Here is a 15,420-nt window from a genome sequence, read left to right as displayed (position 1 = left end):
CATGTAGGTTTTCGAAACTGAAGTCTCCTCTTCTTGTCCATCATATTTCTTACATCTAGAGACAATTTTGAAAACATCATTCCTACATCTGCTACAGAGTATTTGCTATGTTTGGAAATTCTAAGACACCTGCCAGTCTCAGCATGGTTGGCAGGCTTTAGTCATTTCTCCTCTTCGCTCTGTACTCAGTCCACGAATTTTGCTTGAACGCACAGTCCACGCAACCTCTAAAATGCACTTAAATTAGCCAACATATTAGATTTATGTCATTATATTTTTGACTAAATACTCAGTACGAACTCAAGTAAGTTTAGATGCACCACATTGGAACAAAATAAATTGAACAATGTTCCTCAGCACAAAATAATATCCTGAAATATTTATTCAATAGAAAGAATAAAAACTTCGTGATATTGAAATGTGCATTTTAGTAAATGACTCTAATTCATTCTATGAGCCAAATTTGTGAAATTAATTAAACTGCGTAAAAGATGTGGTTCTAAAGTGAGTAATTATAGAAGTAAGGCAGATATTTATTTCTTCACGGGACGCAGACATAGAATTCTTTAAGTTTTGAAATCTGTTGGTATATTTCAGTAAATAGCTTTTCCAAGGAATTCTTTTTTTTAACTCAAATTTTGTGTTAATCGCACGATTTTCAATTTTGATATTATACATGTAGTACAAAAAATACCAGCCGAACGTTGTATTTCTATTAGTTATAATAAGATTCAAAATTATAGTTATGAAACAAATTAGAATGCTTAAAACAAACTATTTGAAAGTAATAATTTCTTGCAGATAACTCTTCTTTACGTGCACCTAGAAAGATATAACTCTCTAATATTTTGAAATATTGTGTTATATTTATTAAAACCATTAAGCCTTGTTTCCATGATAACCAAATACTCAATATGCTGACCAAGGCAGAATTTATTTTATTTTAAAACATAAAACTAAACGTTACGTTTCAACCTTCTAGCAAGGTCTTCTTCAGACTCTGTACCAAAGACAACTAAAAAATGTTTTGAAATAAAATAAATTCTGCCTTGGTCAGCATTTTGAGTATTTGGTTATATTTTATTATTTATTAATAAGCTAGTGGCTTCCATAAAAACTACAATTTTGTGAAATGTACATCGTTCCTATCATCAGAATTCTGAGTTCCATTGGTGTGTCCTCGGCAAGGTTTTCGTGACTATAGAGTGTTGCTTTTTGCTTGCAGTGACCTGAAAGGAGATCACCGTAGTTGCCACACCCATATCAACTCATTGTATTCCTCTTATCATGTGAACAAGTTTTGTTTCATGAAAGAGTATACTTATCAAGTGTTGGTTTCATGAAGAACCATAAGTAATGGATTATATATCGGTGATTTCGATGTACAGAAGTTACAAAATATGTCCGATAGGGTTACAGCAGATTCCAGAAGAACTAATGATTGCAGGACTCTGAATTAGGCAGGACACGGCGACAGAGTATGTTACGATAATGGAAGTTAATAGCGCTGTGTTATTTATATAAGGTATTGCATTATTATATTTGGATAAAGATTGTAAATACTGCGCAAAAACTAGCGCAGCGAAAATACAAAACATAGACCAATGGTCACAATCATACAGACAACTTATATTCATACACATGTGTAGATTTTATTTTTGAATAGTAAAAATTAGATCTTGACTGCCATGTTAAATTCAGCTAACCAAATGTTCATAACAATATAATGACATTTGTTCGGGCAAATACAGTTATTTCTATTTTAATAATATTGTACAAAATTAGTCACTGCCTGGTGTAGATATTCACCAAAACATGAATAATTTTAAAAATGAAGGGTATTGTCGAAAATTAAATGGTGTGACTCAGTTGTTAGTATATGCAGATGATGTAGACTTATTAGAGGAGGATATAAATACAATTAAGAATAATGCTAAAATATTTTTCAAAACTGCTAAAGAGATAGGTTTGGAAGTTAACAAAGAAAAAACTAAATATATGCTTACAGGCCGAAACCAAGTGTTAGGTAATAATCAAAATCTAATTATTGATAACAACTCGTTTGAACCAGTTTGCAAATTCAAATACAAAGAAGTAATATTAACAAATGAAAATTATATCAAAGGAAAAAAAATGTAGGCTTATTCAGGAAATGCATGTTACTTCTCTCTTCATAAACTTTTGTCTTCTCGTTTAATATCTAAGAAACTAAAAGTTAAAATATACAAAACAGTAATTTTGCCTGTAGTATTATATGGGTGTGAAACTTGGTCCCTTACATTAAAAGAGGAACATAAATTGAGAGTATTTGAAAATAAGATCCTTAGGAAAATCTTTGGACCTAAAAGGGATGAGGAGACAGGTGAGTGGAGAAGGTTACATAATTGAGAACTACATAATTTGTGTTCATGTCCAGATATTATTAGAATGATTAAATCAAGAAGACTTAGGTGGGCAGGCCATGTGGCACGAATGGGAGAGGAAAGGGGAGTTTACAGGATTCTTGTTGGGAAACTTGATGGTAAGAGACCTGTAGGAAGGCCAAGACGAAGATGGAGGGACAACGTTGAAATGGACCTAAAGGAAATCGGTAGGGATGGAAAAGAGTATATAGTTCTTGCTCAAGATAGGGACGGATGGAAGGCCTGTGTTGCTGCAGCCATGAACCTTCGGGTTTAAGAAGGCTAGAGAGTAAGTTAGTCAGGGGATAGTCATCCAAAAATGGACGTTTGAGAAGACTAGAGAGAGAGTTAGTTAGTAAGTTGTTCGCCACTGCACTATAGATTTTTTAATAAAATAATCACACTTTAGATATGAACGCATCGTTGGCACGCTGTCTGGCCATTTACGTTTATATCGGGATTCGAACCGAGGCTCAATATATGCCTGCAACATCTTTTCTTCTCTTTTTGTTCTCTGCTTTGTAAGAGGAGAGGCTCAAAACACAGGCTCTTGGCCTCGAACCGCTGGGTTCGTACTTAGGGTGACGGCAGAACCGGCCAATCTATTTTCGAACCATGTTACTGCCATAGATGGCCATCCATGGAAACGCCTGCCCCCATTCTTCTTTCTTTTTTCTACGAAGTTGTGAAATTTTCGATTTTGCCCCTGTACTAAGTTCTTGTAACTAGCGCATTGATTCTTCCGGTTTCAACATAGATTTTGACATAGTGCTTGATAGATTATCTTACTTCTGTGTGAAGAAATGCCATGTATTTTAGCGTCCGTCACTATCTGCTCAAAAGAAGAAGCGGAGGGTAGTACAAAACGGGGTCGTTCCCGTTTTGCACAGGAGTGTCCAAATTGAAATATGTTTTACCTGCTGGACCCATACTTTAAATCTCAGAAGATCTGTGATTTTTTTAAAAAAAATTAAGAGCCATTATTTCGAAATTAAACCAAAAAGGTGATGTTTGGATAGTTGTACATTCTGATCACTGCGATTTTGTTTGTATGTTGAAGTAGGTCATGAGAAATGAATATTACACAATTTTGAGACCCTGTAGAAAATCATGCTTGTCAGAGATCGTTGATGCCATTGGTTACTACTGAAATGCGTTTATAATGACGTTGAGCTGGCCTGTGAAGTTTCTTGACGATAGCTTGCCTTGACATTGTGAGATCGATTGCATTTGAACAGAATAACTTGTGTAAATGGATGTTAGGAAGGGGGCACTTCGTTCTTATTATGTATGAATATTTTTCCCACATCCTACGCATCAAAAACCGTCAATTCTTTATCCTCAGCGATTTGATGGACTGAATGGATATCGTCCCACACTGAAAAGGGTATTTCTGTGGTTTCTTGAAGTCGCGCTTACTGACTAAACTCATAGTTGGAACAATATCTTGTTTCCCATACGCCCATTAACTCGACTTGTGTAATTGAATAGTACCAGCCAGAAAGATTCGGTGGTGAGGTTGTTGATGATGAAGCATGTATAGTTTATATCCCTTAATGAGCTTTGAGCTTCTTCGTTCATTCGGTATACTAGTGATCTCGATCGCTTCCAAAGAAAACAATTTTGCAACTTTGGAAACGATTTTCACAAGATTACCATGAATTTATTCTCAGTGAGGTGTATCTGGTGTGTAATATGATCTGATAACAAAGAAAACGAAGGCTTGATTTTAAATTCAACATAAAATTACTAATAATTCTCGTTCTTGATTTGATTTGATTTGATTTAGTTTATTTTACTTCGCGTTTTGTGCCTCTTGGCTAATTTGCGAAGATGGGGATGAGTGATGAAATGATGAAATTGATGAATGCACATTCACAAACAACCAAGCCCGACCGGGATTCGAACCCGGGACCCTTGGCGTCGCAGCGCGATGTGCTAACCACTCGGCCACAGGGTCGGGCTAATTCTCGTTCTTGTTCTTGTAGTTTAGCACTGAAACAGTTAGATAGCATTGACTCATTTGTGATTGAACTTGCTCCAAAACCTGTTCTCTAAAGCTGGAAATAATTTGCTGAAGACTTTCCACAACATTAAGTTTAGAACTTTCCTCGGTCAGATCATTCGCTCTTCTAAGATGGCGTATCTGTGTTCTCTGTGCCGTTTCTGAGAACTATTTCCGTCGCTGTCCATTTACCTATTGTAGTTTATTCTCTCTCTATCTTCCGTCTTCTATCTCTTTCTCTCCCACAATTTATTTTATTCATCTCACCCATCATTCTCTTTCATTTCTTTGTTCTTCAATCTGCCTGTCTTTTCCCATTTTCTGGGTGCATTGTCAGACATCTTGGAATAATCCTGCCTGCCATAACTTCTCTCCCCTCCAGGGAACGCCGTCTTAAAGTAGCACTGACCGTGCGGGCGGAGGGGTTTGCGTGCTTTGTTGAGGCTGAGAGCTATGCCAGCGGCAGATTTTTCTACCAGCAGGGTCACCCATGCTGGACAGGTCTCAATAGAGAAGCCAGTCTAAGGCATTCTGCAACGTCCCATCTTACCTAGTATATCCTATCCTAATATTCCTACAAAGTCCCATGCAGACAAATGCGAACATCTGCATCTGTGTCCCACATTGTGGAGTGGCAAGTGCCAAGGCCTAAAGATGGCAGCCCCATCATGGCACTCGGGGTCAGAGGGCAAATAACCCACTACCCTTAAAATAAATTATTAAAGAAACCAAACGAAGAAATAGCCGGGCGGACAAACTGTTGACAACCTTTGGACTTAAAAAGAAAACTCTAGTGGGGTTTTGGAATATTAGAACATTATATGAGGCAGGAAAATTGCAACAAGTAGAAGCAGAAATGGAGAAATATAAGTTGGACATCCTGGACATCGTTGCTACTCTGTCTCTGATGTATTGGACGGCTTAGGAAGTTTTCGTTGGTAATGCCGTTTAGGATTTGTGGCAGAAAGAATGGCCCGATCACATGATTGTGGATGATTCCCATCCACACATTTAGTGAGAATTTTCTCTGCTGAGAACCCAGTCAACGAGGTAACGTTGTCAAAACGTTGTGGCAACGTTAGCCCCTTACATACCTAACGTTGCTACAACGTACAGTTTATGTTGATAGAACGTTGTGAAAACGTTGTGTCAACGTTGCAGGGTCATTTATTTCAACGTTGCTGCAACGTAGGTTGACGTTGTCAAGTTACGTTGCAGCAACGTTGTCAACCTACGTTGCAGCAACGTTGAAATAAATGACCCTGCAACGTTGACACAACGTTTTCACAACGTTGTATCAACATAAACTGTACGTTGTAGCAACGTTAGGTATGTAAGGGGCTAACGTTGCCACAACGTTTTTGCAACATTACCTTGCTGCTTCTGTAATTTATGAATATAACAATGCATATTTAAAATATGGTTATCTCGCCTGGCTTAGCTACTGAAGAGGTGAACGCCAAAGGACTTCAATTTAAACTCTTTGGCAGCTAAGCCACGTAAGACAATAATAACAATATCCCTTGGGGGTTAGTTATAACATAATGAGAGTAAAACAAACACACACACACAGTCATACAATCAAATTTTGTATGCAAAAAAATACACACATTGATACACAAAAAGTGGCAAACAACATTGGGCATGTCGCGAGAGCTCAATAGTTCCACAATTGGCATAATTTTTATAAATTTGGATTTTTTGAGCTCCCATCACATAGCTCCAATGGGTATGCATACCTCACATTAAGAATCCCTGTCACAGAGGGATAGTTATCAACCATACAGGGATTTAACAAGAGATGTTCCTGCACACCTCTACAATTAGTGTAGATGTATCTCATTTGCACAATCATTGAAGGGAAATGGATGCGAATTGTAAAAAACAATCTTTCAATTTGTTAAATATTTATTTAAAAATCGCTCTTGCCTTTAAATGCTATTCGTCAAGATACAATCTGGTTATATGATATATAATAAAATAACAAAAAAAAATAAAAAAAAATGCAGTTCCCATTGAAAGCATGGTTCCAATGTTGAGTCTAATTTCTCATCCTTGCAGGTGCAAAACGAAGCCAGTCTCCCATGCCTTTGTTGAATTCGACTTCAGTTATTTCTAAAGATTCTGAAATATAGAACGATTGAATTAAAAAGTGCACAAAGAATAAAAGTCGGTCATTTGAAAAATAATCACAAACCCTTATTGAAATTTTCATAATCACAGCATGTACATCAACTAAGTCAAAGAGTTAACAATAAAAGCACACACAAGTTAAAATGAAACCATAACGTTTCGTCCTCGTCCAAGGGGACATCATCAGGTGAGGTGAGGTTAAAAGTATTTTAGCGTATGTGCTTTTATTGTTAATTTTATTTTTAATTCAAGATGCCACGGATACACTGTTGTTGTTGAAACAAGGTAAGAACATGATATTTCCTGCATGTGGCACATTCCAAATTGTAAGCATAAGTCAAAGAGCTTTGGTGTGTCGAAAATATGTATTTTTCATAAATGTTTCAAAATGGTGAGCACTTCATAAAAGTATTCACATCTTGTGGTTCATTTTGAAGAAAAGTTTAAAAGGTTAAAACAGTTTCATGATAAAAGGCATTGAAAAGGAAAAGCACATTAGAAGACACTTTGTCGATTCAGAGCTTCACCCCTATTGGGCGTGTTGCTATGTCGTCAACAAAGTCACCCAATTTTCGACACCACAAGTAAGTATACAGATCTTCGATTTAATTAATTGTTTTTATATTACCAAAATTAACTTTTTCTCACATAAAGACTTCATTTTAAAATATATCACGAGTTGAATTATGTGCTCAGTTAAAAGTATAAATTATATCTTAAATATTATTTCTTAAAAAACACTGACAGCATAATTTATATCATCTATCCAGATAAAAAAAAATCACTGGTGACTGGGTTTCCCACCTTCAAAGGAAGAAATTCCAGTACATTGTATCCTTTTACAACTTAAAAATGTACAAATTGTGAACGCAAAAAGAAGAAATTGAGGGTGAAATACAGTCCTTACCTCCACAACTGAAGACGCTTTGGTTTTCATATGCTTTAAAGTGCTCGAAAATCACAAAATCAATCACTTCTTTGAAATTTAATGCTGATATATAAAAAAAAAAATTCCACTATGCAGTCATTGAATGTCGTGTTAAAATATACTGTCTACTTGTGTAAAATCTTGCCGTGAAAGTTTAAAGCATTTTAGAAATTTCAGCACTTAATTTTTTGATGCGTCTAAAAATTACTAAGGACACAATCAATACAAATTCAAGTATCTAAAAATTCCCTAACATACCAAACACACATCTGCATAGTCCCAGGGAACTGAAGCTTCTCTTCCCCTTTCTTCCCGTGAACGAGAATGCACTGGCTACCTGGTTGGTTAGACATTTCTTCATAATTCGCTGAAGTGTTTTAGTTGAACACTTCCCACCAATTCTTTTGAAATGTGAAATCTGAAAATAAAATTAAAATTGTTTTCAGAGAAAGATTAATATTGATAAAAATTACTTTGAGCAAAAGGTACACATCCTGACATTTAATTACTAGAGGCATGCAAATTTCGTTTTTGACAAAAACACGAAATATGAAATAACATGCTGTAATGTTCATTTTTTATGTTTCCGAAAGGTGTGAGGCGCATTTTTCTACCCTGTTTTGTCACGAAATAATGCGAAATGAACTGCAAAATGTGAAATATACTCTTAAACATGAAATTTACTGTTTATATACCGACGCGACACTTTCTGAAGTCTGAAGTATCCTGTGAGTTATGCAATTCACGGAAAATTGATTAATTCTGCTGTAAATATTTGAGAAGCAAAAATGGACCGCTTTACACAGGAATAAACTTAATACTCTGGTAACTACATAAATGTGCTATTAGAATGGGTAAGTTTATTTTGTGTAATAAGTGCAGTTTTTAAATCAAATTTAGGATTATATTCACAATTTTAAAACCAAAATGCCATTTTATATAGCACTTTTGATGTGATCATTCACCGCTATAACACCGAAATTTTATTTTATTTACCGCTTTTGAACCCAAAATCGACTGTTTTTGTACCGAAATTTTCCTTTTTTATTTACCAAAAATATGTGCCTCTATTAATTACACAAAAAGGGCATTTATAATTATTGTAATAGATTAATTCTCTCCAGCTTCTTGTTGTAATAGTAGCTACTGCTTTTAGGTTAATCAAGTCAAAGTGGCAGAAATGCCCTATCGTGACAGCTAATGAGTTCCGAACCAAAATTTATGTGTATCACAGTATGATTTGTAAGGTTTTTATACCCAATATATACATTACACACACGTCATTCAATTTGAACTCACATATTTCAAATATGACATTTATGATTTACTTACCAAAACTTCCTTATTTTCCTCCGATTTTAAGAAATCTTCCACAATATCCAATTCCTCTTCACTTTTAATTGGGAGAGCAAATGGAAGTGCACTTGAACGAGTGGAAGCACTCTGCAGATTTCCATTTGCTGCTGTATGCTTTAGTGTTTGGACTTCTTGTGTTAACACATTAAGCTTTTTCAAAATTTCTCTGTGAAATTCTGAAAGTACAAGAAATACATAATTATGACAACAAAAGAAATACAAGTACAAAGTTGTTACAAGTACAAAGTTTGACAAAAAGAAATGAAAAGAATCTGCATAGCATCAATGCCTTTACCTTTCTATAATATTGTTAAAAGAAAACCTGACTAATTAATTGAATTGAATTAATATTAACAAAGCTGAAAATGTCATTGTATATGGACACAGGTTCAGGATTTGTCCTAACATTTTCATCATGGTTTAGAATACTAGATTGAATTTTTGAAATTCTGGATTCCAAACAGACTATTCCATTTTTCATCACATCTTTATTAATAAAAATAAGGTTCTTCCTTAATAAATAACCAAGGCAGAATGCATTCTATAATGTGCAATGGAAGCAGCCTGAAAATAATATAACAGTGAAATGTAAATTACATAACACTTATTTCATGAGCCTCCCCGATAGCATAGTGGCTAATGCTATTACACTGTATTCAAGGGGTTTTGGGTTCAATTCCCCACAGTGGTCTGGAATCCACTTTAAACTGTAGGTTCAGTCCCCATTAGCCACTATTGAAGACAATATGCATTAAATTAGTTTTAAGTGAAACTTTACCATTGGCCTTACCAGTATTTAACAGCAGAAGTTCTTGCAAAGTTAGTTTAGATGCATCTACATCTTCGAGATTTCTCGGTCTTCCTACCATGGCAGCGGGACTCGGAAATGTTTCTTCTTGCATTATAGAGGGAACTGTTGGTGTTCTTTTTGTAGATGCATCTACATTTGTGTAATTATCCAACACAGCTGGAGGTGTTGGTGCCCTCTGTAATGCTGTTGTGGAAAACACCACATTACATTCTTTCCTAAAAATAAAGGTACAATTTCACATCAAAAGGTGAGCCATTCAATATATATTTTTAAGTTATGACTTTATACATTTATAGCCTAATAGCTTGCAGGCAAGTTCAAATATTTTGGAAGAGTGTGTTATGTTTTTTAGACATTATAATTTTGAAAAGAACAAAACTGAAAATAGGTGGTAATTTGAATTTAATAAATGAAGATGATAAATACAACTGTGAAAAGTACAGTTGTCTGTGAGCCAACTTTAGTAATATCAAAAATATTTATAACTCATGCAAGAAAAGTTCCTATGCAAAATATTTCAGAAAAATTACTTTCCCTTGAAAAGGAAACCATATCCCATAGTTGAAGTAAAGTTTGCAGGTTACTGAAATTTGGTTGAACAGGCACATAATAACACATGTAGGTCTCTTTTTGTGTGACCTAATTCATGAATGAGCTTTGGAGGTATAGAATAAATATATATAATAATAATAATAAAATAGCCTGCGATAAAGCCCAGAGGGACCGTGCACCTGCCATTCGACTGCTGGTCTGCCTCCCACGGTCCTCCCATGTCGTGGAGTTCTACAACCAGAAGTGGGGTGTCGAGTGGCCAGCTCAATGACCCGCAGCCATTGTAGTAGGCTTCAGAGGCCAACATTACGCTATTTATTCATAGGTTCCCAATTTCCTCACGATGTAGGTTGCAACCGGTCCTATACAAATGGGCCGAAACCGTTCTCAAGGAGACTGCAGCCAGGGCCCAGAGCTGAATGTCTTTGACCACTCGCCCATGGAGGAGAACTATAGAGTATATATGCAATAGAGTAACTAATATATAAAAGGAAAATGTACCTGACTTTTGGCCTAATTTGTTCATCATCTGAAGATGAACCTGGAGATTCTGACCAAAAGGGCTTCCTTATGGTTCTCTTCTTGGGGAGCCCATTTTCAGTGGAACAACTGCTAAGGTTGGAAGTATCCTCTGCTGTCCTTGATTTATGTACAGCCATGTTGTACTCCTCTGAAAGTATTAAACGATGAATTCCATACACAAAGAGGATTTCATAATTTTGAATGAAAGTATAAAAATATTGACCCCCCCCCCTTAATTTACTTTATCCTCTATTTGTGTAACTAAATTTTCAGATCTCAATGATTTCATGGCTATGCCACTGGAGTTTTGGTCAAAATTTCAATACAATTTTATATACCATTATTTTTTTTATTAGTTAAGAGACTTAAAATTAAAATAAAACACAAGGCTGTAATGGAAATTTAACAAAAGAACACTAAATTTTCTATTTCAAGGTCAAAATTTTAAACCACATTTAAAAATATAGAGATTATAATGTTTCTTTTTATTCTGCAGGCATATCCCATATATTTAAGTTACTGTAATAAGAAAAAAATATACTTTCTCTTACCATCAGAGCCTAAAATCCGAATATTATGGGCCATGAATGTACTGTTTGCTTCAGCCATTGTCTTTATAAGTTTTGTCACGTTTTTTGTAGTTGATGGGGGCCAATAACACTCCTTCAGGGATTTCAACCAACATTCAGGGACTACCTGCACTGTATTCTCTTCTTCAAAAAGTACTATGTAGTACATTTTCCTGACTCTGGAAAAAATTTGGAGCTCTCGTCATGAGTTTATGCACATCCAACAAACTTTATTTTGTCTCAGAAAGGTTTAAAACTCTCACTTTTAACAAGAATGAAAATGAAATACCATACATCCAGTTGCAGATTACTTATTGTTAAGGATTTGTATTGTTACAAAACCTGTTTAAACTCCAGAAAGAAAGAAAAAGTTGAACCAACTGCAACCTACTGCCTAAATGGAAGTAATCTGTATGTATCTGCTTGGCTCATTGGTAACTTGACACACTTATTTTTAACAGATGTGAAGGCTATCACAAGAACAGTCCTTGAGATGTTTGCAGCTAAACAATCACCAAAATATGAAATAGAGTCCACTGGATAGTTATATACACTACTGCAAGTTTTAAATTTCTGTACACACACATATATGGTTGATGGATTACAGTTCCTGCTTTCACATCTGCTGATTATGTTTACTATTATGCCATACGTATTGTCGACAAACACACAGCAATTGTCTTTGTTTGTTACATTTAACTGTAAATGCAATTTGGAGTCAAACAAATTTTGATATTGATAATAGGAGCAGTATTCTGCAGGTAATGGACCATCGTTATGCTGTCTTGTCAGCTGGATATGACTCTGTTCATCTACCAAAGTGTTCAATGGTGAATGAAGATTTTGAACTTTAGATTTTGTTAGTATTTCCTGTTCTTTCAGTCTATTCGCAACTTGTTCCAATGGACGATGCGGAGAACGTACAAGCTTTTTCAGTTTACCCAGGTAAGATTCATATTTAAAGGCTGATATTCTGTTAATGCCTCCATGAAATTTGACGTCTTCTGCTAAATGCAATAAGCAATGAACATTATACACTGCAATGTCCTTTCCATATAAAATGATAGCATTTTTAACGAAGATCTTCAGCAACTCAGATGCAAAGTTCATCAAATCACTTGATCTGTTTTGCACTAAAATTGACATGGCTACATGCAACATCAAAAAATGTTCATAGTGGGTTTCTTTCAATACACCTTTTAATGCTGTAGGTCCTATGTACAATAGAAATTGGTGGAATTCCGTAGCTTTCCACCTATCAAGATGAGCCAAGCTTCTTGGCTTTCTTCCAAATTCTGATGGAAATGTCGTGCCACATTCTTCCAAATATGAAGATACTTCTTGTACTTGATGAAATGATAGCTTGTATGTTGCAGGTTTCCCTTTCACCCACAAGCAAAGGAACTTCCTCATAACTCCCAGGCACACCAGGTGCATGTAATCCAAGGGGAAATTCTGTATCAAGTCTAACTGCGATAAAGCACAAAGTGGTGATATGGAAGTATGATGATCCTTCTGTGTCATGTTTATGAAACTTTCATTAGTCCTTAATGATAAATTTTCAACATTCAGAAAACAGACACGATTATTGTAGTAGGTACCTTTCTCTTCACACTTGTCACATGAATAGTAACCAGTATGCCCTTTGACGCATCTTAAAAAGCTTCTAGCAGGAGCATCACATATGAAAGCTCGTATGATTACTTTAATGTGCATATTGTTGTACAGAAACCCATTTTCTACAGTTGATGATAATTCTTCTATGAATTTTGCTAAGTACTCTGACACAGGATGTGGCTTGCTGTTGCCAACAAACAGCGCAACAACGAATGGACTTTGTTCTTTGTCTTCATCTATTGTGCACAGAAGAGGCCAGAATTGTGTGCTGCTGCTCTTAGAGATTGGGATACCATCAATATTAAATGCAAGATGTAAATGTTCCTCACTGAAGTTTGATGGCAAGAGTGGCATTCTCAGAAGTAAATTTCGTTCAATGCCAAAGTATTGGAAGTTTCCATTTAATGCAGGTGTTACAGTAGGTTCTGCTCTTCTAATCTGTGGTGTACACAAAAGTGTACGAGCATCTGAAGGCAAGTCATTATGGTACTTTTGCAGGATTTTTAAAAGTTTTGAGACATGAAGCAGGGGTACATTATTTTCCACCACCCACATTCGCAATAATTCTTCCAGCGGATGCATTGTATCATCAGATTTGTTATCCATGGTACTATATACTTCGTCATCATATTCAGAATCACTGCTCTCACTTTCCACTGAAATGTGAGTTTCAGCACCAATTGGATTTTGTGTAAAGGCATTGGGATTACTGCAGTCAGTGTTTGCACTTGGTAAAGAACTGGATGCTGATGAAAGCGGATAACTTATTGGTGAGATTTTTGATAACTGTATATTTACTGATGCTCTTTCATACAAGTTTTCCAAGTCTGTTTTGGCTATCTTTGCTGCCCTTCGAAATTTTAATTTCATTCCCGAGTTATCCTTACAAACTTGTTGGGCTTGTCGTTTTGTAGGACTCATGATTGCAAGCTGTACAAGGCAAAAGAGAAGAAAATAATTGGTCATACAGTCTTATCAACAGTTTCTGTACCATGCTCTCCTAGAGTCCTCGGTAACAGTTTCGTGTATCGGAAACACATTTCTTCATTTTTACAGAAGAAACTACTTACGGAAATGAGTTAGTCTAAGGTTTACAACATTCGTCAAGGTATTTTCTTTCATCGTGGAATATATTTGACCGGGAAATCTAGTATTTTTAAACAGAAATATCTCACCGACACACGCCCCTGTCAGTGTTCCCAACCCCTTTTTTTCACTATGCTTGCCTAACCTAACCTTATTGGAAATGATTTGTGGGGCTATACGTGAATGGCTCGTGGGGCTATCCATCAGCTACCCGTGCATAATGTACAATTTCCACTGGTGACGAACACGATAGTAGGTATTTTTCGGTGAAGAAGGTTGGAAACACTGCATGTGGCCGCCATATTGTGTGTTGCGGAAGAGAGGAAAGGAATCAAAGAAATTACCCTGTATGTGAAAAATTGTGTTTGTTTTCGTGTAAAAAGCATAATGCCACCTTGAACTATGCTCCGCAATACACAATTGGTAAGTACGAACCATGAGAAACACAAAATATCCGATTTTAATGTGTTTCCGATATACTAAACTGTTACTGAGTCCTCATCTTTGGAAGGTGTTTTTTTTTTCTATTTTATTTATTTATTTACATTTGGAAGAGAAATAAGAAATTAAATGAACACATTGTATACTGCATTTCCATGCATTTAAATAACTAAAATAATATGTCTAATGATACACAAGTTCAATGACTGGCTTGTTCAGTGTCAAGAAATAAATATATTTCAGGCAGTTATCTGAAGATGGAAACCCATGTTTTCAAGTAATTAAGGAAAAAGTATACAACATTTACAGTTTATCCAAGCACTGTAAAATATCAGGGAAAAATACATGGTTTTGACATGTCAATTTTGCATCATGAACAAGAAAAATCATTACATTTGTGAAATATTAATTTTAAGAACATCTGGCCTGGGACTTTGATATTATCAGGGTGCAATGAAATTATAACATGGTGTGGTGCTTAGCACAGGGGAGCACTTTACCTTTTTTTTTTACCTCACAATTTTCTGTAATAAGAAAATTTAAAAATGTTTTCTCAGTGTATGCAATTTATACATTATTCCTATGTGCATCTTTTTGTACATCAAACTTATATTTTTAGATTCGAAAAGTGAGAGGGAGATCATTACATGTGGACCATTCCCATCTAAAACAAAGGGGGGCAGCTGGAAAAGTTTTGAAACCACTGAAATACACATAGGTGTAATGAAACAAACATTATTCAAACAAGTTACTGTGTCACATGTACTCTATCCTGAATTGAAATGAATCCAATTTTAAAATTCCAGTGATATTTCCCTAGAAACAAACTTCTTAGTTGATAATGTCTCAAAAACATTAAATCTATGGAGGGAACAAAAAATTTCTCAAATGGACTGGAGGTGCATAATGGGCAGTACCAAAAAAAGTGTCATCTTATTCAATTTTCTATATGTCATCTAAATAAACTTTAAATGTTAAATTGACATTCTCAATGATTA

At 35.4% G+C, this 15,420-nt stretch overlaps 2 protein-coding genes across 2 annotated transcripts in view; both read right to left on the bottom strand.

The window, feature by feature from the left end:
• Nucleotides 1-6,436: 6,436 nt before the first annotated feature.
• On the bottom strand, nucleotides 6,437-9,696 carry LOC145981360 (uncharacterized). The gene is made up of 4 exons (XM_083114593.1): nucleotides 9,615-9,696; nucleotides 8,801-9,000; nucleotides 7,727-7,886; nucleotides 6,437-6,531 (listed from the first exon to the last, which is right to left on the bottom strand). Exons 1-4 carry the CDS (start codon nucleotides 9,691-9,693, stop codon nucleotides 6,449-6,451), a joined length of 522 nt encoding a protein of 173 aa, XP_082970719.1. The 5' UTR covers nucleotides 9,694-9,696; the 3' UTR covers nucleotides 6,437-6,448.
• A 1,059-nt stretch (nucleotides 9,697-10,755) lies between these two features.
• LOC145981396 (uncharacterized) overlaps nucleotides 10,756-15,420 on the bottom strand; it is a 50,356-nt gene continuing 45,691 nt past the window's right edge. Inside the window, exons 4-5 of the mRNA XM_083114633.1 lie at nucleotides 12,203-13,825; nucleotides 10,756-10,857 (exon numbers count right to left, since the gene is read on the bottom strand). Of these exons, the coding sequence (XP_082970759.1) occupies nucleotides 10,756-10,857; nucleotides 12,203-13,825 (1,725 nt within the window). The remainder of the gene's footprint in view (nucleotides 10,858-12,202; nucleotides 13,826-15,420) is intronic.

This window comes from Lepisma saccharinum, chromosome 29 (genome assembly GCF_977018435.1).
Source record: "Lepisma saccharinum chromosome 29, izLepSacc3.1, whole genome shotgun sequence".
In the NCBI taxonomy this organism is placed as follows: Eukaryota; Metazoa; Arthropoda; class Insecta; order Zygentoma; family Lepismatidae; genus Lepisma; species Lepisma saccharinum.
This window is presented reverse-complemented; position numbering and strand designations above follow the sequence as displayed.

What these genes read in the sequence shown, in the direction of transcription:
- LOC145981360 (XM_083114593.1), bottom strand. Translation starts at nt 9,693, where the DNA reads ATGGTAGGAAGACCGAGAAATCTCGAAGATGTAGATGCATCTAAACTA. An exon ending in ACTTCTGCTGTTAAATACTG is followed by an intron (nt 9,001 to 9,614) that starts GTAAGGCCAATG and finishes TTGTACTTTCAG; the next exon opens with AATTTCACAGAGAAATTTTG. An exon ending in AGGAAAATAAGGAAGTTTTG is followed by an intron (nt 7,887 to 8,800) that starts GTAAGTAAATCA and finishes TTTTATTTTCAG; the next exon opens with ATTTCACATTTCAAAAGAAT.